The sequence below is a fragment of the Sapajus apella genome, unplaced genomic scaffold, assembly GCF_009761245.1.
Source record: "Sapajus apella isolate SASKATOON/1434 unplaced genomic scaffold, GSC_monkey_1.0 scaffold74, whole genome shotgun sequence".
NCBI lineage: Eukaryota > Metazoa > Chordata > Mammalia > Primates > Cebidae > Sapajus > Sapajus apella.
The window spans coordinates 5,071,949-5,099,635 of record NW_022437014.1 but is presented as its reverse complement, the minus strand read 5'-3'; the positions used below and the strand labels follow the sequence as shown (position 1 = coordinate 5,099,635).

Sequence of the window (27,687 nt, the reverse complement as noted above, 5' to 3'; positions counted from 1 at the left end):
TCTGTCCATGCGATGGGTCTTAAGAGACGAGGTCTTGCTATGTTTTCCAGTCTGGTCTGGAACTCCTGGTCTCTAGCGATCCTCCCGCCTCGGTCTCCCCAGGCGCTGGGATTACAGGCATGAGCCACCGCCGCAAATGGCTTTTATGTGAAAGTTTTATCTTCGTTTGCAAATCAGTTTTTCCAGGATCAAAGTTCTAGCAGCTATAAATACTATCCTCCTAGATATAGGGACCCACATAAGGGCCACTTGATGAGACACTTGCCCCGACAGAGGTGCCACCTGGCCCCTAGGTGGCAGGTGCGTTTTTAACTAAACGCAAGGGTCTGAAGTCACATTATTCTCTTGCCTTGAAAGCGTTAAGAGTTGGTTCCTTATCGGTGGCTTAACTCGGTCTCTCCCTCGGCAAGGCACCTGTTTGCTGATCTTTCATAGGGTGAGGGGACCGGACTAGCGCCCTCTTGACCTGAAGAGGGGGCGACCGGGCGCCCAGACCGCGTCGCTACCACCGAGGTCTCAGCTACTGGACGCCTGCCTCTTTTCGGATTCGGCTTATTCCGCAACAAACGGAGGGGTCCCGCCGGTTCCTACGGGCCGGCGCCCTTTTCCTTCACTCCGAGCGCCTGCGAACCCCTCCGGGCCTGTACGAAGTCGAGACCCCTGCTGGGGGCCCCGGGGAAGGCGGGTGAGGGGCGGGGCGAGCGCCGTGACGCGAGGCGGCGGCGGCCAGTGGGAGCGCCCCGCGGCGCCGGCTGAGCCGCCGGGCCATAAAAAGGAGGCGCGGCCGGGCGCCCCGGCCTGTGGCTGCCGGCGGCTCGGAGCGTGACCTAGGCTGGTCGCGTACCTTCCTCAGGTGACTCCGGCCACAGCCCATTGTCCGCGGCTGCCGGCGGAGTTTAGTCGCAGACCTCGAAGCGCTCCAGGGTCCTTCCCGAGTGGCAGCGCCGGGTCCATGGAGAAGGGCCCTGCGCGGGCGCCGGCGGAGAAGCCGCGGGGCGCCAGGTGCAGCAATGGGTTCCCCGAGCGGGATCCAGCGCGGCCAGGGCCCAGCAGGCCGGCGGAGAAGCCCTCGCGGCCCGAGGCCAAGAGCGCGCAGCCCGCGGACGGCTGGAAGGGCGAGCGGCCCCGCAGCGAGGAGGATAACGAGCTGAACCTCCCCAACCTGGCGGCTGCCTACTCGTCTATCCTGAGCTCGCTGGGCGAGAACCCCCAGCGTCAAGGGCTCCTCAAGACTCCCTGGAGGGCGGCCACGGCCATGCAGTTCTTTACCAAGGGCTACCAGGAGACCATCTCAGGTCAGTGCGCCCGCGGGCTGCTCCAGCTAACAGGCGGCGGGGGCGGTGCTTGCGGGAAATGCGCGCCGGTTCCAGGAAGTTTCCGGAGTTGCCTCACTCTTGGCGCAGCGAGCCGGGCGCTGTCACCTCCGAACCCGCCCTAGCGCGTCCCCCTACCGAGTCCCTGCATGGGACACTGTGAGGGCGCCCTGGGTGACAGGGAGCTCTTCGCCCCGGGACTCGCTGCAGCCGCCTTCCAGGGGCCCTTTCAGCTCCCAGTGCTCAGCCCTTCTCGGGCACCTCCGGCGGGCGTGGACTGGAGCCCGGAGCCCTCGCTGGAGCGCCCAGCGCGGGATTCTCGGCGGCACCTGCGGTTCCAAACTTCCCCATGATAAGAATCACCTGGGCACTTGCTGAGGCGACGGCTTCCTGGGTAGTTTCTTATTGAGAGCCGGTTGTCGAGGGGTATATCTGGGTTGAAGCCTCGGCGCGATCCTTCCCCGCATCCTCGGGACCTGCACTCTCACTGATTGCCAGAGGACCGCAGTCTTAAGAGAGTTGTACTTTTCTTTTGTCCACCTCGAGTTTACTCCAGCTCAGGGCATTTACAAAATGAGGCACAATTCTGAGCGCGAGCTTCCCCGGCGTTTGAGGTGTGAGATTGCTTGGGCCAGTTTGCTGCCGAAACCTGTTTCCGCCCCCCACGCCAACCTCGCAAAAAGCAGTAAAGCTATTCCGGGGTTTCTGAGGGCTCGCTGGGTTCCGGGACTCTGTTGCATCTCCGTACTCTCCCATTCCAAAATAAAGCCGGGTTGACCCTGTGCTGTCAGCATCTGAGGCGTGTCGGCTTTCACCCAGAGGGTGGGGATGCAGTCAGCGTGGGTAGGATGCAGGGTGGGTGATGGAGGGTGGAAAATGGGGACTTTGCTGCCTGTTTACTGGAGAACCAATGTTGGTCTATATTTAAAACAAATAAAACGTCTGGCTTCTACAGCTGGGACCAAAGACATTATTTTCCAGTCTGCACATTGCGTGTATCTTGGTGACATTTATTTCTTTGGCCTAAGAAGCATTCTGCTATTCACTGTTTCTGAAAGTAAAACAGTAAGCTGGAAAGGCAAGCTCCGTGCCCCAGTTATTTCTCTGAAGGAGTATGAAGCGATTCCACCAAACAGACCCTGGGAAAAAGAAAGTTATTTTTGCCCAGTCTTCCACACCCTAAAGGAAGGGTGGGAAATCAGCATGTGTAAGGGGCGGTGCCCCAAAAGGAAGTGATGTTACACTCTAAAAGCAAGAATGACTTAAAATTCTGTGTCCAAGTTCACTTTTTTACCTCTCGGTTGCAAAAGGTTTTTTTTGTTTGTTTGTTTTTTTACCTCTCAATTGCAAAAGTTTGGTTTCAGAAGCGGTTTCAAAATGCAAAGACTGAAGAATAAACATTCAGTTTTCTGTGAATTCAGCTCTTTGGAGGTCTAGGGCTTTAAATTTGTGTGTGTGTGTGTGTGTGTGAGAGAGAGAGAGAGAACGCGCGCGCACGCGCGCTACTCCACAATGTAATGAAATACCTTCTTAAGCCTTGCACGTTTTGCTCCTTGCAGACACAGAAAGTAGTCTACTCCACAGCAGGAGTATTCACAGGACAGTGTTCTGTAATCTATCATGGATCTAATTACCCAGAGAGGGATTTCTGACCACGAGACAGGTCACAGAATTACCAAAAGTGACTCGCAGGTTTACTTGAGAAATGGTAAGCAGAATTATCTCAGGAGCAGAGCAAAGATTGATCTAAAGAAGGTTAATGACTGCAAAGAACACTTTATTCCACATTAGAACACTGTTTTGGTCAGCTGAGCTCGGTGGCTCACACCTGTAGTTCCGGGACTTTGGGAGGTCGAGGCGGGTGGATCACCTGAGGTCAGGAGTTCGAGACCAGCTTGGCCAACATGGCAAAACCCCCTCTCTACTAAAAATACAAAAAAAAAATTAGCTGTGCATGGTGGCAGGCACCTGTAATCCCAGCTACTTGGTAGAGTGAGGCAAGAAAATAACTTGAACCAGGGAGGCGGAGGTTGCAGTGAGCTGAGATCGCACCACTGCGCTCCAGCCTGAGCAACAGAGTGAAACTCCATCTCAAAAAAATTAAAAAAAAAAAAATAATAAAACTGTTCTGGTCAAGTGTTAACTTATTTAAAAAGTCCATGGATGTAGAGACAAAAAGCAGATCAGTATTTGTCAGGGGCAGGTGAGAAGTGGGGGAGGAGAATCGCTTCAACCCTGGAGGCACAGGTTACAGAGAGTCTAGATCGTGCCATTGCACTCCAGCCTGGGCAACACGAGAGAAACTCTGTCTCAGAAAAAAAGAAAATCGGCCGGGTATGGTGGCTCACACCTGTAATCCAAGCACTTTGGAGGCCAAGGCGGGTGGATCACCTGAGGTCGGGAGTTCAAGACCAGCCTGACCAACATGGTGAAACCCCGTCTATAAAAAAAAAAAAAAGAAAGGAAATCAACATTAGACACTCTGAAACAAATAAAATATTAATGGCCTGGCAAGGTGTTTAATGAATATGGAGCTTCCTTTTGGAGTCATGAAAATGTTCTGGAACTAGAGAGTGGTGATAGTTGCACAGCATTGTGAATGCCACTGGATTGTACACTTCAAGACGGCTAAAATGACAAATTTTATGTGTATTTTACCACAATTTAAAGACAGGCTTTGTGGCGCGCCTGCAGTCCCAGCTACTAGGGAGGCTGAGGCAGGAGGATAGTTATTGCCCAGGAGAACAGCCTGGGCAACATGGGGAGACCCTGTCTCAGAAATAAGTCCATGGAACATACCATTTAAGATTATTATTATTTTTTGAAATGAAGTCTTGCTCTGTTGCCCAGGCTGGAGTGTGGTGGTGTGATCTCGGCTCACTGCAACCCCCGCCTCTGGGTTCAAGCCATTCTCCTGCCTCGGAATAGCTGTTGAATAGCTGGGACCAGTGCCACAACACCTGGCTAATTTTTTGTATTTTTAGTAGTGGCGGGGTTTCCCCATGTTGACCAGGATGGTCTCGATCTCCTGACCTCGTGATCCGCCTGCTTCAGACTCCCAAAGTGCTGGGATTATAGGTGTGAGCCACCGCACCTGACCTATTATTACTATTTTTATCTTTTTGAGACAGGGTCTGGTTCTGCTGCCCAGGCTGGAGTGCAGTGGTGCGATCTGGGCTCACTGCAGTCTCAGCCTGCTGAACTCAAGTGATCCTACTGTCTCAGTCTCCTAAGTAGCTGGGACTACAGGCATATACCACCATGACCAGCTAATTTTTGTATTTTTTGTAGAGATGAGCTTTTGCCATGTTGCCCAACCTGGTCTTGAACTTCTGTGCACAAAGGATCTGCCTGCCTTGGCCTCCCAGAGTACTAGAATTACAGGTGTGAGCCACCATACCCAGCCCATTTAAGATTATTATAAGCCATTAATTGAATATAGTCATGCATTACATCATGATGTTTCATTCAGTGATGGGCCACAGGTATGAAGGTGGTTTATAAGATTACAGTGGAATTGAAAAATTCCCATTGTCTAGTGATGTCTTGGTGATCCTGACCTGTGTAGACGTAGACTAATGTGCTTATTTGTGTCTTAGTTTTTCCCACTTCTCTCCTCCATGTCTTAGTTTTTTGTTTTTTGAGATGGAGTCTCACTCTGTCACCCAGGCTGACGTGCAGTGGTGTGATCTTGGCTGACTGTAATCTCTGCCTCCCAGGTTCAACAATTATCCTGCCTCAGTCTCCTGAGTAGCTGGGATTGTGCACCACCACGCTCAGCTAATTTTTGTATTTTTAGTAGAGACAAGGTTTCACCATGTTGGCCCGGCTGATCTCAAACTCCTGACCTCAGGTGATCTGTCTGCCTTAGCCTCCCAAAGTGCTGAGATTACAGGCGTGAGCTACTGCGCCCAGCCCATGTCTTAGTTTTTAACAAAATTTAAAAATTAAGAAAATTAGGCCGGGCATGGTGGCTTATACCTGTAATCCAGTACCAGTACTTTGGGAGACCAAGGTGGATGGATTACTTGAGGTCAGGATTTAGGGACTAGCTTGGTCAACATGTTGAAACCCCGTCTCTACTAAATATATAAAAATTGTCTGGGCATAGTGGTGCACAACTGTAGTCATAGCTACTTGGGAGGCTGAGGAGGAGAATCACTTGAACCCAGAGGCGGAGGTTGCATTGAGCTGAGACTGCATCACTGCACTGCAGCCTGGGTGGCAGAGTGAGTCTCTGTCTCAAAAAATAAATAAATTAATAAAAATTAAGAAAATTCAAAATAGAAAAAGTTCTAGAACAAGCTTATAAAATATTTTTGCACAGCTCTACAATGCGTTTTTGTTTTAAGCTGTGTTACTACAAAAGAGAAAGTTTTAAATAAGCAAAGCTTTAAATAATTAAAATTATTGATGAAAGAAAATATTTTCTATGTTTAGTGTAGTCCAAGTGTATGGTGTTTATGAAGTTTACAGTAGTGTACAGTCATGTCCTAGGCCTTCACATTCACTTATCATGCATTCACTGACTCACCCAGAGCAACTTCCAGTCCTTCAGTCTCCTTTCATGGTAAGTGCCCTATACAAACATACCATCTTAAGTCTTTTATACTAAATTTTTACTGTACCTTTTCTATGTTTAGGTATCTTTCTAAAATGATTATTATTTGTATTTTAAGTATAGAGGCAGGGTCTCACTGTTTTGCCCAGGCTGGTCTCAAACTCCTGGGCTCAAGTGATCCTCTCTCAGCCTCCCAAAGTGATGGGATTACAGGCATGAGCCACCACACCTAGCTTAGATATCTTAAAATACACAAAAGCATTGTGTTATAGTTGCCAGCAGCATTTGGTACAGTAATATGCTGTATAGGTGTGTAGCCTCGAAACAATGGGCCATACCATGTAGCCTAGGTGTGCAGTATGCTATCCCATCTAGGTTTATGTAAGAGTAAGCACTCTTTTCTTTCAATGTTTGTGATATGAAACTGCATTTCTCAGGTGTTTCTCAGAATATATCCCCATTGGTAAGCAATGAATGACTGTACTTTGTAATTTTCTCTTTTTATTTTTCATTTATCCAGTCTAAAACATCCTGTTAGACTGTACTTTTTAATCGGTTAAAAGCTTTATGTTGATGGTCTTGGTTAATCTTCCAACTTTCAAGTAAACATTTCTTTTATCCCCATGACAAGGAAACTGAGGCAGAAAGGTTGACACAAGTAGTAGAACTGGTATTTGAATCCTAGAGAGTCTGACTGCAGAACTCTTAGCCACTTCCTTGTATTTCTACACAGAGAACTGAATCTGTACCTTACCTATGTATTTCAAACTGAGTTGGATCAACAGCATTAAGAAAAAGTAGAGTAGAATAGATAAGATCAGCCTATCAATGTAGTAAGGATAAATGTTTTGAGGAACTTCTGTGTAGGTTTTATAGGTATAACTTTTTATGTGTGCTCTGGCTCCAGATGTAAATGCGTATCTTACTGTGGGTGGTAGTCAAAAGTTTGAAAGGCTGTCCCTAGGGGATCCACTTAAGGAGTTAATTTCTTTGTATTTCTTTTTTTTTTCTTTTTTTTTTTTTTTTTTTGAGACAGAGTTTCACTCTTGTTACCCAGGCTGGAGTGCAATGGCGCGATCTCGGCTCACCGCAACCTCCGCCTCCTAGGTTCAGGCAATTCTCCTGCCTCAGCCTCCTGAGTAGCTGGGATTACAGGCACGCGCCACCATGCCCAGTTAATTTTTTGTATTTTTAGTAGAGACGGGGTTTCACCATTGACCAGGATGATCTCGATCTCTTGACCTCGTGATCCACCCGCCTCGGCCTCCCAAAGTGCTGGGATTACAGGCTTGAGCCACCGCGCCCGGCCTTATTTTTTTTTTCTTAAGAGATACATAATTAAAGAAAAGACAGAGTAGTGAGAACAAGAATGATGCTGAACTTAAAGATATGAACCTGAAATAGTGGTGGTCTGGGTCTTAGAGCAACCTGGATGGCAGGGAGAAGGACGGATACTGGTGGGAGATAGGAGTGAGTGGGAACCCACATCTTTAAGTCTATAAACAATTCTGCTCAATCCCATTTATTTCTTTAGAGAGCATGAGTCGGTGGCCACTATATATTGTTTTTGGATAGGAACATACATACTGCTCTGAAAGTCACTTTTCTGTGCTTGTAAACAAGATACAGGACTTTATATCTTTTATATATCTGTATTCTCTATATTAACTCCTGGTTAGTAATGTTGACTTCAGTGTTGTAAAATTTAAAATAAGTTGATATTTCACATTCTTCAAAATCCTTTTTTCGCCCTCAGTTCTTCTTGTGTGGATTGATGCAAATTCCTGGCATTCTGGGGAATTTGTTCGGTTTTCCGTACGTTGCAGCATCTCTCCATGACTGTTGCCTGTGTACATTTTCCCTGCTTTCCAGTGTGTCCATTACCATGGGAGAATCTGTGGTCACCTGTGACAGGGCTGTGTGCGGTTATACAAGTCTCCCAGTATTGTTCACTACAGACTGTAGCTCATGGGCTAGGAGGGAGGGCTAGAGGAGATGCTATTATCTCTCCCAGGAACTGGCTGTCCTTTGAGCCTAGCATCACAGGCTGATCCTTGGAGACCAGCTCATCTTGTTATATTTCTATCCCATTTCAGTTTGGCCACATCCTACTTCTCTTACATATTCAAGGTTTTATCTCGGTGAGTTCTCCTTTCTATGTAAGGTACCTTTTCTGTATTTCTACTATTCTTTTAGTCAGAACCTATGCTTAGTTTAATTGGAGAGTCTAGTATTCTCTGAGGGCCTTGATCTTCATGCCCCTGTAAATGACCCTTCCAGGTATAAATGGGAACAGCCTTTCAGACAGCATTATCTACCAAGGATTAAATGGATATGACTTGTTCCATCAGTTGTTTTCTTTGTGAGTTTATGGGAACATGCAAGAGTCTTGACTCTGTCACATTTCTGGTTAAAGTATGTTTTAGCTTGTCTGCCAAGACAGTTTTCATAAATCATGTTAACAGTTCAAAATGTTGGGAAGCATGTATATAACCCAGCGTGAGGAGATGGCATTGGAGGTGACTGACTGTTTGCCTGTCAGGGCTGAGGAAGCACAGACAGTGACAGTGAGTCATATCCCCACCTCAACCATTTTCACTGGAAGATTATGTCTATTCGCTAAAGATAATGGGAGGCAGTTAGATACTTTGCTTATACAAAAATGCATTTTAGACATCTCATACTGAAATGTGCTAGCAGTCACAAAAGCTTTTTCTTTTTGAATCATAAATCCTTCTGATTTATTAAGACTGCTGTGGTGAACTAAGAATTTTAACAACTTCTAAGGTGTGAAGGGGAACAAAAAGTTATTTACTGTTCTCTCTTATATCATGGGTGAAAGGTGAGTTTATGTTCCAAGTTTTAAAGTATATTATAGCAATGTTCATCTTATCATCAAGAGGTACTGTTTTAGATGTGTAGCTCACTCAAATTTTGATCCGTTAATAATTTTTGTGTTTGGTTTGTTAATGAACACTTATATAGGACTTAGTTTTGTTTGTTGCCAGAAAGAGCACTGTGAATAAAGAAGAAAAAAATAACAAGGCACTTGAAATATTCTATGATTAGAATTTTGGACATGTCTAAGTGGAATGAAACAGTTAAGAAGTTACTGAGAAAGAAGGAGAAAAAGCCAATCCTAATAGTTTATTTTAAAAATAGGTTATCTAAGGCTGGACGTGGTGGCTCAAGCCTGTAATCCCAGCTCTTTGGGAGGCCAAGATGGGCGGATCACCTGAGGTCGGGAGTTCGAAACCAGCCTGACTAATGTGGAGAAACCCCGTCTCTACTAAAAATACAAATTAGCTGAGTGTGATGGCGCATGCCTGTAATCCCAGGTACTCAGGAGGCTGAGGCAGGAGAATCGCTTGAACCCAGGAGGCGGAGGTTACGGTTAGTTGAGAGCGCACCATTTCATTCCAGCCTGGGCAACAAGAACGAAACTCCGTCTCAAAAAAAAGGATTATCTGTAAACAGTTTTTCTGACACCGGAGGAAAAATCAATATACATAACTTCACAATAACAGACAAAGCCATCAGATTGGTACCTATACTAGCTTCCCAGGGCTGCTATCACACACTACCACAAACTAGGTGACTTAAGGGACAGAAATAAACAGTTTCACAGTTCTAGAGACTAAAGCGAAAATCAAGAGGTCAGCAGAACCATACTCTTTCCAAACCTGTAGTGGGGGAGGCCATCCTTGCCTCTTCCTAGCTTCTGGTGGTGGCCATCAGTTGATGGTGCTCCTTGGTTTGCAGCTGCGCCAGTCCAGTGTCTGCCTCTGTCAGCGTGCACACTTTTGTTTTGTCTTATAACGATGTCTGTCGTATGAGGGAGGGTCCACTTTACTCCAGTATGCCTGTGTTAGTTTAGCTAATTACATCTGCAACAATCCTATTTCCAAATAAATTCACATGCTAAGATACCTGGGGTTTAGGACTTCAATATATCTTTTTTGGTGGTGGCACAATTCAACCTGTATTAGTCCTAAATACTTTTATTCAGAAAAATTACTAGGAATCTTAGTACAGTTTCATTTACCATCAAGTACCAGGCACTTCCCTGAATGCTGGGAATGCAGGATGAGCAAAACCAGGTATAGTTCCTGCCTTCATGGAACTTACAGCCTAGCAGATAGAATCACATGAAGTAGAAATGTATTGTAAGACTGAAGAATGTGATGATAAACGAAAACACAGCTTAGTGAGAGCGCTTGGCATAAGAACTTGCCCAGTGCTAGGAGATGGGAGCATGAATGGGTGAAGCAATGCTTACACCAGCTAATGTCTGAGTAAGAAATACTGCTGATTGCTGACTTTGTGCTAAACACCGAGTTTTTATATGTGTACCTCATTTGATCTACACAGTAGCATGATGGGGTAGACAATATCATTCCCGTTTTTTAGATGAGGAAACTGGGGCACAAAGAAAACTTTCCCAAGACCGTATCTTCAAAGTGGTGGAGCTGAGAGGATGATAGAATATGAGAATCATTGTAATCTCTGACATTCAATTTAATTTTAGTAATAATATTTTAGTAATTTATTTGAATCCTTTCTCCCCTCTTGCCCACCTATCCCCGCTTTTGTATTTTCTCTGCTGTTTGCTGTGTTCACCTTTAGAAACTCTTCTATGCCTGGGCATTCCCCACCTGACTCATTTGACAGTGATTTCTATATGAGGACTGTAATTCGAGTCTAGTATTTGGTTGAGCAGACTGCAGTGTTAAAACTTACCAGGAGAGGGCAACTGTCGAATCATTGGATCCCAGATGATGAATCCTGGATTATGTGAACAATTCTCAGTTCCAGGTTATGCCAACAAATATGTTTCCTATGGTTACAAATTTGCTAGAGTCTGTAGTAATTAGATCAGGGGATAATATGGATTGGGTTACGCAAAGAGTATCTGAACCAAGGTAAATCTGTTAAATTCAAGGCCCAGAGGACATTCACTTACTAGAATTTTAGTCTGTTGGAGCCCATTAGTAGCAGTATTTATTTATTGAGAGAGACAGACTTGCTGTATCATCCAGGCTGGAGTGCAGTGGCGCGATCTTGGCTCACTGAAACCTCCGCCTCCCAGGTTCAAGTGATTTTCCTGCCTCAGCCTTCTGAATAGCTGGGATTACAGGTACCCACCACCTAACCTGGCTAGTTTTTATATTTTTAGCAGAGACAGGGTTTCACCATGTTGCTCAGGCTGGTCTCAAACTCTAGACCTTAAGTGACTTGCCCGCATCGGCCTCCTAGAGTGCTGAGATTACAGGCATGAGCCACTGCATGCGGCTAGAAACGTACAATGTTTGTCCTTCATGTCTGGCTTATTTTACTTGGCAAAATGTCTTCAGGGTTCATTCACATTAAAAAACATTTTTTCTTTTTTTTTTTTTTGAGATGGAGTTTACTCTTCTATCCAGGCTGAAGTGAATTGGCACCGTCTTGGCTCACTGCAACCTCTGCCCTCTGGGTTCAAGCGATTTGCCTGCCTCAGCCTCCTGAGTAGCTGGGATGACAGGTGCCAATCACCACACTCCACTAATTTTTGTATTTTTAGTAGAGACGGGGTTTCACCATGTTGGCTAGGCTAGCCTTGAACTGCTGACCTCCTTGGCCTCCCCGAAGTGCTGGGATTACAGGCATGAGCCACCACACTTGTCCTACAATAACAACTGGCCGCCTTGCCTCCTAGCTTGTCCTGCTCTGATTCATTCATGCCAAAGTGATTTCTCGAAAATCGAGTAAGTTTTTTCCTTGCAAAAAATACTTCACCGATTTTCTGTTGTCTTTCCTCACCATTGCTGAGAGGTTTTGTTGCGTTGTAGCCTCTTGCTACATTTTTGGCATTTTTTTTCTTATCTTTCATCACATTTCCTCACACAGGCAGGTTAGCATTTTAGTTTAGTGTGTAGTTTAGTGCACAGTTAATCCTGAGAAACCACTCTGTCTCATTGTCTCACTGGGGTTGGAAACCCAGGCGAAGGTCCTGAGGTTTGTCCTTTTATAATGTTTGGCCTTTATTATCTGCCCTCCTCCTCTAATTTATCTTACTGTCCTTTTTATTTTTGGTTGGCAAGCGTGGGGAGGTGGCTGCCTACCTCTGTTTATCAACACCTGCTGCTTGTGAACAGGCAGCCAGGTTTAGGTTAGGAAACTGGCTGTGGCTGAGTTCCAGGTGAATTTTTCGAGGATCCTTTTTATTTTTGGTTGGCAAGCGTGGGAGGTGGCTGCCTACCTCTGTTTATCAACACCTGTTGCTTGTGAACAAGCAGCCAGGTTTAGGTTAGGAAACTGGCTGTGGCTGAGTTCCAGGTGAATTTTTCGAGGTCCAATTGGTCCAAATGTTTGTGACATGCAGTCCCAAGAGGCCATGACTCTTGCTGTGAAGTGTGATGTGTTTTATATATCACACATTCGTTTTTATTTGTGCTAAGTAGGAATCAGAGCTGAGTTCAACAGAGGCTCTTGGCAAACATCCCAAACAAGGAATCCCTCACTAAAATAGCTTAAAATATAATTATGCTGATGTGATCTATGCATTTGTGGTTTGGTGTTCATTAGCAGCAATGAAGGGCTATACAGGCCTGGACTTTGGATGAGAGGCTTTAGCTCAGTTGACTTTAAGGGAGTGTTGCAGTAGATTATACCCCTCTTACTGACCCCATAATCTTGTATGCCATGGAGGGCCCTGGAGGTGTGCCTCTCTGATGGCCCATTGCAAACAATCTGCCCTTAGGCTTCAAGGAATTTTGCTGACGGCCTCCAGCTGTTAGTGCTGTCAGGCTTTGCTTCCTTGGAGGCCATGCTTATCTCATGCTGCGGTGTCCTTAAATTTTGGTAACATCTCTTCTCTTTTACCCCTCCTCCACCACAGTAAACACAGCTTTTTGAGGGCTGAGGCCATTTACAAGTGAAGTAGTTTATAAAAAGGAGGTGTGCATCTTTCAGCTTCATATTGAGTGTGTTGGAAATTCTGTTCACTGATCTAATTCTAAATTTCCTTTGTGTTTCTTAAACTAGTTTACTATGTCAACAAAGATTTGTCCTGCTGTATGGGGAAGAACAACTAGCCTGGGCTAGTCATAGCATCCACATCCGTGCTAACTGGTTTATGAACTTAGGTAGGCAAGTCACTCGACCTTTGTGGGTCTGGTCTGAAGGGAGAGGCAGTAGGACTAGGAGTTGAATTTTCATGCCAAGGTCTCTGAGCATGGGTGTGTCTGTCAGAATTGTCATTGCTCACTCTATTGACTTCCAGCAGCTGACATGCAAGGCCCTAGCCAGCTCTTCAGCCTCCTTTCCTTGCTAGAGGTGCTGTTTTCCCTTGAAATGGTCAAGCCCTGCAAATAGTTTCTATAGTAACAGGTCTCTCTCTTTTTTCTTATGATGCAGATTTTTGAAAAGGTTTCTTATCTAAATGTTCTTGAGATCTGTGGTTTCCTTTGATTAGACAGAGCCTTTATTTAAAGACATCCCCCTCCCCCAAGGATATTGTTGCTTCTACCAAAAGACTAACCAGTTGTTAGTTTTAGTAGTGCTTGAAGTTTTAGTTTGTTAATAAAGCTTCATATAAACTAGAAAAGGAGTGGTTGGGTAGAATAATAATACCAAGAAAACTAATATTCACTCTTGCTATCATGTAGTTTTAAACTTTAATTTTTTATTATGTAAAACCTTCAAACGTAAAAGTAGCCAAAATTATATAATGGACACTATATACTTGCCACCTAGATTGAAAACTAACATTCTGCCATGTTAGCATAGTTTATTCTTTTACTGATAGTAAATCAGAGACACATATTTAGAGGTAAAATGCCACCCTAAAAGTTGTTTTTCATAATAATTTACACCATCCGTAGTAAAATTAACTTTTCATTCCTTCATATCATCTAATACCTAATATGTATTTACATTTCCCCAGGTGTCTCATGTGTCTTTTACTAATGATTTTTTCTACTGAGGACCCACTCAAGGTTCTTACATTTGCATTTGATGATCATGTTTTAATCAGGAATAGCGCCCACCACCCCAACCCCTGCCACTGCCTTATCAGAGAGGTCGGTTGTCTTGTAAGGTATTTCACCATTGTGATTTGTATGATTATTTTTTCTGGTTTTCGTTTAACTTCCCTATCTCCCATATTCTTCCTAACTGCAAGTCAGGTCTAAAGACCTCACTAAATTTGTGGAAAACATTTTTAGCAGGAATGCTGTGTACTTCATGCACTCTCACAACTGGGAGGCACTAAGTATTTGGATCTTGAAGATTTAAAGACTTGTAATTGGTTTTTAAAAACACTGTTTCACTGGTTTTCTAGGATAAACTTCTCTAGAGAAGTTCCTTTTTTAAAAAATGCTTTTTTTATTAGTTCAAAGATTTAATGGGATTTTCTTTTCCCCTGAAATTCTTCCAGTTTGATTTCAAAAGGTAAAGGTCAATGTAGCATTAAATTTCTGAATTTTTCCTCATATAAGCCAAATAAATAGTTGGTGAAACAGTATTTAGTGACCGATGTGCCCACCTTGGCTCTGGCAGTCTCTGGACATTAGACCACTCTTTGTGATCTGCTCTCCTGGCTGACAGGTTTGACCTTTTCCTCTCCTTCAACTCCTATGTTTATAACTGATTTTACTTTTCTTTTAAAAAATCAGATTTGCTGTCTTCTTTTGCTTCCATCAGCTCTGGGCCTTGTCTACCCTTAAACCAGCGTGAAATGGCAGGCTCTGGGCTGACTTCAACCTACGGTAACCCCTGACGCGTGTTTGTTGAAGGGGAGCTCTCCCCTTCAGTCCATACTTTTAGTAGGTTAAATTCAGCCCAAGAATTAGGCTCTGGTCTGGAGTCAGAAGATGGGTCAAAATCTAGCTCTCCCACCAGCTGGTTGGCTTTTCTTCAGCAGTCAGCTATTGTTTCCAAATGACAGTATCCATTTCCTCATCTGTAAAGCGGGGACAATAACTGGTTTTGATTAATGCAGAGTTGTGGTAAGGCTTGAAAGAAATCACAAACTAAATGTCAACTTAAATTTGAAAAATGCTGTTCAAGCAGGAACTCACATCCAGGAACCAAATGAGTGGAGCCCAGAAATCCAGATGTTTATGCCCAAGAAAAGCAGGATTTTATCCAGCACTTCTCCTGTGAGCTGGGACACCCAGAGATAGGAGGTGCTGCTACCTGGCTCCAAGACGTCCTGGAGTACACTGCTACTGCAGACAAGTACCACTAGGGTTTGATGGTGCTAGTAGCATTCCAGGAGCTGGCAGAGCCCAGGAAACAGGATGCCGATAGTCTTCCGCAGGTCCTCACTGGGCTGCTGTGTGGAATTGCTGCAAGCTTGCCTTGGTTTTTTAAAAAAATAGAGTCTCACTCTGTTGCCCAGGATGGAGTATAGTGGCACAGTGTTGGCTCATTGCAACTTCTGCCTTCTGGGTTCAAGTGATTCTTGTGCCTCAGTCTCCAGAGTAGCCAGGACTACAGCCACATTCCACCACACCCAGCTAATTTTTGTATTTTTGGTAGAGACAGGGTTTTTGCCATGTTGGCCAGGCTGGTCTTGAACTCCTGACCTCAGGTGATCCACCTGCCTTGGCCTCCCAAAGTACTGGGATTATAGGCGTGAGCCACCATGCCTGGTGCTGCAAGCTTTCTTCCTGGTGGCAGATGACATCATGGATTTGTCCCTCACTTGCGGGGGACAGATCTGCTTGTATCAGAAGCCAGGTGTAGGTTTGGATGCCATCAATGATGCTATGCTTCTGGAAGCGTATATCTATCACCTGTCGAAGCTCATTACCGGAACTTGATAGAGCACTTCCTGCAGAGTTCCTATTAGACTGAGATCAGGCAGACCCTGGACCTCAGCACAGCTCCCTAGGGCAATGTGGATCTTGACAGATTCACTGAAAAGAGGTGCAGATCTACTGTTAAGTATAAAACAGCTTTCTACTCATACCTTCCTGAAGCTGCAGCCATGTCTATGGCAAACTTCAATAGGGAGAAAGAGCGGGCCAGAGCAGGCCAATGACAGGAAGATCCTGCTGGAATTGAGAGTTCCTTCAGATTCAGGATGATTACCTTGACCTCTTTGGGGACCCCAGTGTCACCACCAGCAGAGTTTTTACTGACATCCAGGACAACAAATGACAACAAATGCAGCTGAGCGACAGTTCGTTGTCTGCAACGGGCCACTCCAGGACAGCATGAGATCCTGAAGGAGAATTAAAGGCAGAGGGAGACTGAGAGGGTTGCCCAGGTGGAGGCATTGTATGAGGAGCTGGATCTGCTGGCCATATTCTTGCAGTATGTGGAAGATGGTTACAGCCACCTTATGGGTCTCATCAAGCAGTGTGTTTCACCCCTGCCCCAGCCACCTTCCTGGGGCTTGTTTGCAAAATCTCCAAGCGGAAAGAGCGACCTAGAGACTGCAAGGGCAGAGAGAGGAGGCACTCAGTGAATTACTGTGTAACCTTAAAAAGAAAAAGAAAAATGCTCTGAGATAGAGGGGAATCTGGTTTCTGTTCCATGCATAGACCCCTGCTGGCTTTTTTCCTTTTGTTTCCTACTTCTATATTTTATCTTAATTGGTACTTTTCTTCCTTCTCCTTTCTAGGAACCTCTCCACCTTTCCTTCTACTCAACCTTTAGGCCTGGGTAAAATTTTAATCTTCAATAGAATCACATTGTTTTCTCTCAGCCTGCAAGTTTTCCTTTATGTGAACTATCAGAATATTTGTCATTCTCTAAATATTTTTACACCCAGCTTTCTTATTTCTGAAGATCTCGAATTGCTTGAGGTCATGGTTTGATAGATTTGTGTTCAGCTCAGAACTATGAAAACTTGATTGTGTTACCCGAGACACTGATTTCTAGTGAGTTAGCTGTAGGATGCAGCTGGTTTCTTGAGTGATATTTTTCTAGGAGGTGGGTACAGCTTTCTGACGTGAGGTCCTCACAAATTTCTAAAATTTGCTTCAGCAAAAAGTAAAGGCGGTGGGTCCTTTACGTGGGTCTTTCCTGCCCCACCGTCTTTAGGTAGAGTTGGCTGCAGTTTACTCCTTGTTTCTGCCGCCACCCCACCACTGCTCCATCCGGCTGTGCACAGGCCTCATGGTGTTCCACAGGAATGCCATGGTGATTGTAGTGAGGGTTATAGTGGGAAATTGCCCACTGTTTGGCCTTGCCACACAGCAAATTTGGGCCAGCAGTGGGTCTGTTTTTAACCCTCATGTACCCTCAGCCCTCAAGCCTGTATGCTGCCACCCCAGCCGGTCATCAGAATCACTTAGATTTTAAAGAGACTTATCCTGGATTCATCAATACACACAGTAAATCAGATTTTTGCTGGGTGGCTTGGGACGCTGTATTTTCCAAAGCTCCCTATGATTGGCTGTATTTGGGAACTCCTGTTCTGAAAGATGATCCCTTATCTATCTCTTCATCTGTCACTAATGGTGGTGGCGTGCGCACTCTGATGGTACTTATTTGGATGGGATTACAGATGGTTTCATAACATCCATCTGTATGAAATCTCATGGTATAAGTCAATGTAGGATGATAAGGGATGAGCCTATTAGAGGCTTTTGAAGCAAATGGATAGTTTAATCAGATTGGTGTGTTTTTCTCTTTAGAACTGCTGTGAACCAGACCTTGTTATCACCATCTGTTTTGTAAATTCCATTTTCGGTTTAACAGCTGGATTGTGAAAGATACACAAAATTATCCATTTAAAAAACTAAATTTGGCAAGTGTGTGTGTGTGTGTTTAAAAATGATTCCTTGAATACGCTGTTTTGATTCCTTAGATAGCTTTTAAGCCTCTAATTTTGGTCTACCAGAAATATTCAGAGTAGTAAACTGAGACCAGAAAGGAGAATTTTTTGGCTTGGATAACTTTGAGAGTTAATAATAAGGTACATGATTGGCAGCCTTCAGTTTTGTCCAGGAATAAATCTAAACAGTTTAAAACAGGTACTTTCCCCTTACCTCAGTACAGAGAGGCCCTGGCCACTGCCATGGACATCTCAAAAGCTGAGCAGTGGGACAGAAGGGGAACTTGTAATTTGGCATCAGTGTCCAACACCCCTGAGTTGTGCAAACCAGGACCCTGGGAGTCGTGTTGAGCTTCTCTTCTATCATCCTCTTAACTGAGGACACTGAAGCCCAGGTCACACAATCGGCACAAAGCTTGCACTAGAACTTGGGTCTCTGGACTCTTTGCATTCCTTGTGCTTTACCATTCTACATCTTGAACCACTGTGTATGTGGTTCCCCTAAGAGCCAGTAAAGTAATTGCATCTGGGTGGAGAGAGTATATGTGCTTTCACTTTCTCATTTCATTATTTCTACATCTTACCGATAAACTTCCATGAATATTACTGTTGTAATGAGGAGCAGTGAAAACTTGAACTCTTGCCAAGAAACGTAGTGTTCGTGACAAGGCTGGCTGAGAGGATGAGAATAGCTCACCAGTACTGGGTTGGCTGAAGGAAACATGCATGTCAGTACTATTTTGAGGGCAGCTGAGAACATCTATTTCAATAGCTTTGGCTATATTTTAATAGCTAAGAGCAACATATGAATTTGTCTTTGCCAAAGATGAAGGGAGTGAAAATTTCCAAAATAACCAAACTTTTACTTATATAGCCAAAGCTATTGAAATGCAATGCATTAGGTCTTTCCTGCTGACAAAACTACAGTTTATGAAATAAGTTTGTGGAGCATATCAAAGCTGTGCAGCAGCTCTGCGCACTCCAGCAGATGGTGTGACTGGTTGTCTAGTCGTCTTAGTTTCCGCCATTGTGTCAGTCTGTGGAATGTTTGGGTTCATGCTTATTTTGGCCAAGTTTTCCAAACTCTGTCTTGCTAAGCGCAAAAAGCTGTGAGTGTTGGAAGCTCTAACAAGAGGTATACTCATGATGAAAGTGAAAGCAGAGAGTGGGATTTTTTTTTTTTTTTTCTCTCTTTGAATTTGTTTTAACATTGCTCTTACTTGTAGGATAATTTTTTCAAACAGGCAGTAGAAAGCAAAACATCTTAATGCCATCTTCAGGGCAGAAGATTTTGAGTTGCAGGGTGTGATTTAGGGAGGGTTTTGAAGGAGTTTGCAGCTTCTTGCGTATTCCTCCTTGCCCTCCTCCCTTAGCCCCTCCATGCAAAGGTAACCTACTTTTTAATGGTGGTTTTTTTTTTTGTTTTTTTTTAACGGGAAAAAACAAAATGCCAGCCTGTGTTTGAACACCTTAATTTTAAAAACATTTTTATTAATGAAATGTCCCAAATATACAAGATGGTATGAAGAACCAGTTTAATCAGAATGCATCGGGTTTTAACAAATCTTAATATTAGTTTACGCTTCCTAGTTACTACTTCCTGATCCAGTTATCATCTCACTACAGAGGTAACGTGAGCCACTTTTATGTCTATTTTTATACTTTCATTTTCTCTGTATGTTTACAAACAACAGGTAACATTGTTTCCACTTAATTTTAATGGCTCATACTCCACATATCTTTCTGCCACATGCTTGTTACACTGAATATCCTTTTAAGGATTTAGAAATGCAGCCCAAATTTACTCACTTTCATTTCTGAGTTGTATTTTTTTTTTTTTTTTTTGGGTCCTTAACCTGCAATGGGTTTTCAATGGGGGTCATATTTTATTGTGAGTTTACCCATACTGGGTAATTACTCTTCGGATTCATACTTCTCTATTTTTGCTGTTACCCACAAGAGTGCGGTGACTTTTTTTTTTTTTTTTTTTTTGGACAGGCTATTGCTCTCTTGCCCAGGCTGGAATGCAGTGGTTTGATCTGGACTCACTGCAACCTTCACCTCCCAGGTTCAAGTGATTCTTGTGCCTCAGCCTCCCAGGCAGCTGAGACTACAGGTATATGCTACCACACTCAGCTAATTTTTGTATTTTTAGAAGAGATGGGTTTTCACTATGTTGGCCAGGCTGGTCTCAAACTCCTGGCCTCAATTGATCCAACTGCCTTGGCCTCCCAAAGTGCTGGGATTACAGGTGTGAACCACTGTGGCCAGCTGAAAATTCTTATGTTCCTTGGCTACATGAATTTCTCTGGGGTCCGTCCCTTCATTTAAAAATGTATTTTAAGGAATTGACTTGGTCCAGCGTTGCGGCTCACACCTATAATTCTAGCACTTTGGGAGCCTGAGGTAGGAGGATTTCTTGAGCCGAGAAGTTCAAGATCAGTCTGGGCAATATAATGAAACCTTGTCTCTACAAAAAATAAAAAAATTAGCTGGATGTGGTGGCACACACCTGTAGTCCCAGCTACTGGGGAGGCCAAGGTGGGAGGATTGCTTGTGTCTGGGAGATGGAGGCTGCAATGAGCTGGGATTGCACTGCTGCACTCCAGCCTAGGTGACAGAATAAGACCTTGTCTTGAAAAAGAGTGAATCATAAGTAAAGTCAAACATATTAATTGGATAAACATGGAGGATCTATGTGTAACTCCAGTGTTGTGCATGGCATTACAGGGAACTGCTTAGAAACTCCAAAGCCTTAAGATACAATGCTTAACCCAGCAGCTTATAGCCCAGTGTGTTTGGGGGACGTGAGCACAAATAATCATGGGAGTAGGCATGATGAAATACAGGCTGTATGTTGGTGGAGGCAGCTCTGATGTTAGATGGTACTACAAAGGTCTGGACCATTCTCCACCAAATCAGGATAGGCTTCTTTGTTAGACCTCGAGTTGATTTAATTCCAGGCAAAAGCAAAGAGGCGTGATGCCCTAGGCACTTCTCTCTGTCTTCTTTTAATTCTAAACCAGTAGGCAGACTCCATTAGCTCTTTTCTATTCTTTAGGATGGATGCATACTCAAATGTTCCAAGTCATCTTCCACTGTCTTTTAACGCTGTTCTTCCAGGAAGATGCATCCGGTGTAAATTCCAGCTTCCTCCGATAGCTGCAGTTGTTGGTGATGATCACCAGATATCCCGGACAGCATTAATTCCTACATCGTGCATTCAAAGGGAACTCCATTGGACGGAAATTTCCTTTGGAGGAAATCTTTCCCAGGGTTTCCTTTTACTTTTCCCTCACTTTCTCCCTAGCAGAAACAGGTTTGTTTGTCCTTAAATATATAACTATGTGTTTGAGGAGGCACATTTTGAAGAGATGAAAGGTTCTATGTAGTACCACAAAACAGGGAATAGTTCAAACCAGGGGCATTCTGATTCTTAGACCTGAAGCATCAGGATCTTCTGGGAACTTGTTAGTAATGCAAATTCTCACGTCTACCCAGACCACCTGAAACAGAAACCCTATGGGTGGGGCCTAGAGATTTGTGTCTTAACAGGCCCACTGGGGGAGTCTGGAAACCCCTGTTTCGAAGGATGCTTAAATAAGCACTTGGGGGCCAGGCACGGTGGCTCAAACCTGTAATCCCAGCACTTAGGGAGGCCAAGGCTCACAGATCTCTTGAGCTCAGAAGTTTGAGACCAGCTTGGGCTACATGAAGAAACCCCATCTCTGCAAAAAAATGCAAAAATTAGCCAGGCATGGTGGCTTGAGCCTGTAATCCCAGCTACTCAGGAGGCTGAGGTGGGAGGATCACCTGAGCCCAGGAGGTAGAGTTGCAGTGAGCTGAGATTGCACCACTGCGTTCCAGCCTGGGCAACAGAGGGAGACCCTGTTTCAAAAAAAAAAAAAAGCAAATAAGCACTGGGCTTGTATTGTGGGCCTGTCTTATTATACTTTCAGGAAAGAGTCCTGGCAGACTAAATACTTGAGGGATGTTACCCAGCAGTGTTATTTGTTGACACTGCTTAATTATGAATGACATTAGAAATGCATACCTGAAAACTGACATTGTGTTGTGGTGTTATAAACACACCTTTCACTTGCAGATGCTGCTTTGGTTTGTTTGTGGTTATGGCCAACAGTAGGAAACAGAGTGCCTTAAATCTCCGTTTCCAGGGTTACCTTCTTGCTGCTGATAACAGGCAGGAAATTAAAACTATATGATAGTGTACTGTTCCTACTATCTACAGATGGTAACTTTTAGATATGTTGGAGCAAAGCATAAGTAAATACAGCAGGGAAACTTTATTACTGAAGAAAATGGTTTGGCTAGGTCAAGCTTATAGTCTAGGTTCATTTTAATAAAATTGAATATAGGCAACATATTAGTGTTCCATTATCACAAGAAGCATTTAGCTGTATGAGGATCACTAAGTTCTCTCTCTCTCTCTGATTTAGTTTTATTTTGGTATGTAAAACATTTACATGATGCCAAGGTGAAAACTATATAACAAATTATATTCAAAGATGTTTCCCTTTCATCCATAACACTTCTGTCCTCTTCTGTTAGTACTTTATAGGTGATCATTTTTACTAGCTTTTAAATTGATCCTTCCACCATTTCTTTTTACAGATAAGCATATACATGTATGTATATGTTAATATCTCCTTCCACTTTCATTACACAAAAGGTTACATACTATACTACAATTTAAAAAATTATTATTACTACTGTGATTTTTAGAGACAGGGTCTTGTTCTCTTACCCGGCCTGGAATGCAGTGGTGCAGTCATAGCTCACTGGAGCCTGAAACTTCTATCCTGCATTCAAGGGCTCCTCCTGCTTCAGCCACCTGAATAGATAGGAGTATAGTAGGCACATGCCACCATGCAATACTTTAAATTTCTTTTTTTTTTTTTTTTTTTTTTTTTTGTAAAAACAGGGTCTGACTAGGTTGGCCAGTCTGGTCTTGAACTCCTGCTCTCTAGCAATCTTCTCACCTTGGCCTCCCAAAGTGCTAGGATTACAGATGCGAGCCACCTCACCCAGCCTAAAAATTATGTTTGAAGTTAGCTTTATTAAGGTGTAACTTACCTTCTATAGAATTTACCTACTTTATATGTACAATGCAAATTTTAACAAATATATACAGTTACATATAGCCACCCATACAGTGAAGATATGAACTGTTTCCATCACCCAAAAAAGTTTCTTCCTTTTTTTTTTTTTTTTTTTTTTTGCAGTGAAGTCCACTCTGCCACCTCTCTGGCACTGGTAAGCCACCTGTCTGCCTTCTGTCACTATAGTTTTGTCTTTTCTGGAACACAGGTAGTCTCCTCTGCCTATGGATGTCTTCTTTCACACTGTAGTGTGCTTTGGAGACTCAAACCATGTTATTGCATGTATCAGTAATTCATTCCATCTTATTGCTAGGTGTACTCGATTGTTTATACATTCCAGTTGATGGACATTGTTCTTTTGCTTTTTAGAAAACTTTTTTTTGGGCCGGGCACGGTGGCTCAAGCCTGTAATCCCAGCACTGTGGGAGGCCGAGGCGGGTGGATCACGAGGTCAAGAGATCGAGACCATCCTGGTCAACATGATGAAACCCCGTCTCTACTAAAAATACAAAAAAAAATTAGCTGGGCATGGTGGCATGTGCCTGTAATCCCAGCGACTCAGGAGGCTGGGGCAGGAGAATTGCCTGAACCCGGGAGGCGGAGGTTGCGGTGAGCCGAGATCGCGCCATTGCACTCCAGCCTGGGTAACAAGAGCGAAACTCCGTCTCAAAAAAAAAAAAAGAAAACTTTTTTTTGGGCCGGGAGTGGTGGCTTACACCTGTAATCCTAGCACTTTGGGAGGCTGAGTTGGTCGGATCACCTGAGGTGGGGAGTTTGAGACCAGCCTGACCAACATGGAGAAACCCCATCTCTATTAAAAATACAAAATTAGCCAGGTGTGGTGGTGCATGCCTGTAATCCCAGCTACTTGGGAGGCTGAGGCAGGAGAATCGCCTGAACCCGGGAGGTAGAGGTTGCGGTGAGCTGAGATTGTGCCATTGGACTCCAGCCTGGGCAACAAGAGCGAAACTCTGTCTCAAAAAAAAAAGAAAAACAAAAACTTTTTATTTTGAAACAATTTTAAACTGACTTACAGAATAATTACAAATATAATAGAGTTTTCATTTTCATACACCCTTTCCACACTTTCTCCTGATGTTTAACATCTCACGTGGCCATGGTACAATTATCAACATTTAATAAATGAAATTAATATTGCAGCCAGGCAGTGGTGCATGCCTGTAGTCCAAGCTACTTGGGAGGCCAAGTTGGGAGGGTGGCTTGAGCCCTAGAGTTTAAGACTACCCTGAGCAACATAGCAAGACTCCATCTCTAAAAAAAATAGTAATAACAACAGACTTTATTTTAAAAAGTAATACTGGTATAATACTATTATCTAAACTATAGACTTTATTCAGATTTTCCTTGTCATTTCTCTAGTCTCCTATAATCTGACAATTCCTTAGTCTTTCTGTGTCTTTCATGACTTTGATGCCTTATTTTATTTTTCTTTTAATTTTTAAACATTTAAAAAATGGAGACAGGATCTTGCTCTGTCACCGTGGTTGGAGTGGAGTGGTGCAATCATAACTCATTATAGCCTCAAACTCCTGGGCTTAAGTGATGTTCCTGCCTTAGCCTCCTGAGTAGCTATGACTACAGAAGTGTGCTGTCATGCCTGGCTAATTTTTTTTTTTTTTAATTTTTTGTAGAGATGGGATATTGCAGTGTTACCCAGGCTGGTCTGAGAATCAGAATCCTGGGCTCAAGTGATCCTCTTGCCTTGCCCTACCAAAGCACTGGGATTACAGGTGTGAGCCATTGTGCCTGGCCTGATGCTTTCTAAGAGTACTCGTTTAGGTATTTTGTGCCCTCAATTTGATGATTAGGCTGCAGTTATGGATTTTTGGGAAGAGTACCACAGAGGTGATGTGCTCTTCTCATTGTGCCTTATCAGGAGCTACCTGATGTCAGTATGTCCTGTTACTGGCAAAGTTAACCTTGATCCCTTGGTTAAGGTAGCCTCTGCCAGGTTTCTCCACTAAATTACTATTTTTCCTTTTCGGTACTCTGTTAAGGCAAATTATTGCTTTTTAAATTTTGATGTACCTCGATGTGCATGGGAGATACATAGCTTTGTAACTCCCTCAATCTTAATTGTAATAATAATAGTGATAACAATAACTAGCACTTGCTCCGCCTGCATAGTTCTAAACACATGTGCCCATTTAATCCTCATGACACCCTGTGAAGCAGGCACTTTATTTATGTTCATTTTATAGCCAAGAAGATTGAAGTACAGAGTACCTTGTCGAAGACCTAATAACTAGTAAGTGATGGAGCCGGATTTTTTTTTTTTTTTTTTTCCGATGGAGAGTGTAATGACATGATCTTGGCTCACTGCAGCCCTGGCCTCCCAGGTTCAAATGATTCTTCTGTCTCAGCTTCCTGAGTAGCTGGGACTACAGGTGTGCACTACCATGCCTGGCTTATTTTTGTATTTTCAGTAGAGATGGGGTTTCACCATGTTGGCCAGGCTGGTCTTGAACACCTAACCTTAGGTGATCCACACACCTTGACCTCCCAAAGTGCTGGGATTACAGGCATGAGCCACCGTGCCCGGCCTGGAGCCAGATCTTCACTTTGCCTGCCTAGAGGGCTGACTTTAACTTGGGCCATATGGTTGTCATCAGAGCTTAGGATGGAAACGCTCTGATTCTTTGCCAGAGAAAACAAATCCTTCCTATATTTGATGATTCTCTCTTGCTTTTTTCTTTAAGACATTTTTTTTTGGTTTGTTTTTCCTTCCAGGAATATTTCTTGTCTGACTAAAGATTTTAGTAAGCTATATGTGGCAATAATACCACATTAAAATCTTGGGGAGAAATCCAAGAAACTTTTGGAAACGTTTAGGATCTATTTTTGGTTTTCTTTCAGAAATATTACTGAAGGTGGGACAGAATATTCAGAATAGAAAAATGCTTTGGGAGAAGAAACACTCTCTTAATTAGTGACACTGAGTCTTTTTCTCCTGGGATCTTCTCAGCCACTTCTACCAGGGGTGTCTGTTTGTCTGTGTGTGTCTAACCCTGCCATGTTCACTCTTCTTGACCACATTAGTGACTTTTCTACGACACAGTCAAATGTATCTTTGAATAGCCTGACTTGGGGTGATAACTATGGTTTACATAATGACTCAGTCTCTGTGAGCCCCCTATTCTAGTAGCAGTGGAGCCGCAGAAGGTCAGGGAGTGTGGGTGGCATTTGTCCATCTTCCTGTGACTCACTTAGCCGCCTGCCATTCTGAGGGGAAAGAGCTGTAGGTGCAAAGCTCTAATGCATCCCTTTCATTCTCTAATTCTACTATGTATATTGCATATCCCCCAAATCCTTGAAATTACACAGCTAGGTGTCTTGATGTACCTAATCTGCTAAGCTGTCTATGTATCAGTGCAATTTTTTTCTCTCTATATATTTATTTTCCAAAAATGAGATCCTACTTTATTTCTTTGTAGCTGCTTTTCTTATTTGACAATATAGCTGAAGAAGTCCCATATCATAGGGCGTTTACCTACAATGTTGTTTGGGTACCAACCTATTATCAATACCTTGGCTATATTATGATTGGTGGGGATTGTGTCTTGTTTCCCTCTCTCCCTTTTCAGCATCCAGGACAGGATGTCCTTGCAGTCACAGAATGTTAGGGAGCTCAGAACTCTCTTAGGCATCATCTAATTAATCTTCCCCTTTGCAGATAGCATAGTTGAGGCTAAGTCAGTGCAATTTTTAAAAATAATTTTTTCAAAATATATATTGTATGTCTGGCCGGATGTGCCAGAGTCTATAGCTTAAGACACTGCTCATCTTCCAAAGCCTACCTAGAAAGGCATACACACACAAACTATAGGACTTATTTCCTTAGGAAGGCAACTGTTTAGGCTAAGTCTGATGCTAGCTTACAATATATAGAACACTTTACAAATGTAGAAAATTACTTGGGGAATTGATAATAGAGGTCAAGTTTACAAGTGTTTGTATCTGGCCTCGGAAGTCAGAGGGCTAAGGATTAGTTTTTTTCTCAGATATGGTTTTTTACATATTGATTATAAACAAAATATAAAGTAGAAGAAAATGTAAGGAAGAAAGTGAAAGTGGCTTATTTCTACTGCCAGAAATAGCTACTGTTTTATTTTGGTATAATTTTTCCTTTCCTCCCTCCCTTTTCCCTTCTCTTCCATACTGCAAATATGTTCATAATCTTGCATTAACACTGTAACACTGTATCAAAAAATTTTAAATGTAACTTCAAGAAAAAGACTTTGCTACTTTGATAAGGAAAAATGTCTAGTTTTAATTTGTATTCCCTTAATATTTTCGGGAGGATTAACATTTGTTTATGTTGACTGACTATTCATATTTATCCATAGTAGCTTTTCAATTGTACCTTTCTGTAAAACTGGAAATGTTACTAAAGCAAGCCTCTGATTTCAGATGTCCTAAATGATGCTATATTTGATGAAGATCATGACGAGATGGTGATAGTGAAGGACATAGACATGTTTTCCATGTGTGAGCATCATCTGGTTCCATTTGTTGGAAAGGTAAGGTTCTCTTTGTTGTTTGCCAGCGATTTTAAACATAATGAATTTTTTTCAGTCAGAATAATTATATTTAAAATTTTTAGCTGCCAATTCCTGATATCCCGTATCTATAATTAAACATACGTGGTTATTCTTTATTAACCTCACTAATAACTTGAAACTTAAAAAGCAAAAACCAAAGTAGCAGAAGGCCCTCAGGCCAAGCCTTTCATGTTAAATGCCATGTTAATAGGTTACAGTAATGAGGTTAAGGCTGGGTGTGGTGGCTCACGCCTGTAATCCTAGCACTTTGGGAGGCTGAGGCGAGTAGATCAACTGAGGTCAGGAGTTTGAGACCAGTCTGGCTAACGTGGTGATACCCCATCTCTACTAAAAATACAAA

General features: G+C 43.3%; 1 protein-coding gene across 1 annotated transcript in view; it reads left to right on the top strand.

Moving 5' to 3' along the window:
• The first annotated feature begins 737 nt into the window (after positions 1-737).
• Positions 738-27,687, top strand: part of GCH1 (GTP cyclohydrolase 1) — a 50,805-nt gene continuing 23,855 nt past the window's right edge. Inside the window, exons 1-2 of the mRNA XM_032251121.1 lie at positions 738-1,295; positions 27,196-27,305. Of these exons, the coding sequence (XP_032107012.1) occupies positions 953-1,295; positions 27,196-27,305 (453 nt within the window). The 5' untranslated portion in view covers positions 738-952. The remainder of the gene's footprint in view (positions 1,296-27,195; positions 27,306-27,687) is intronic.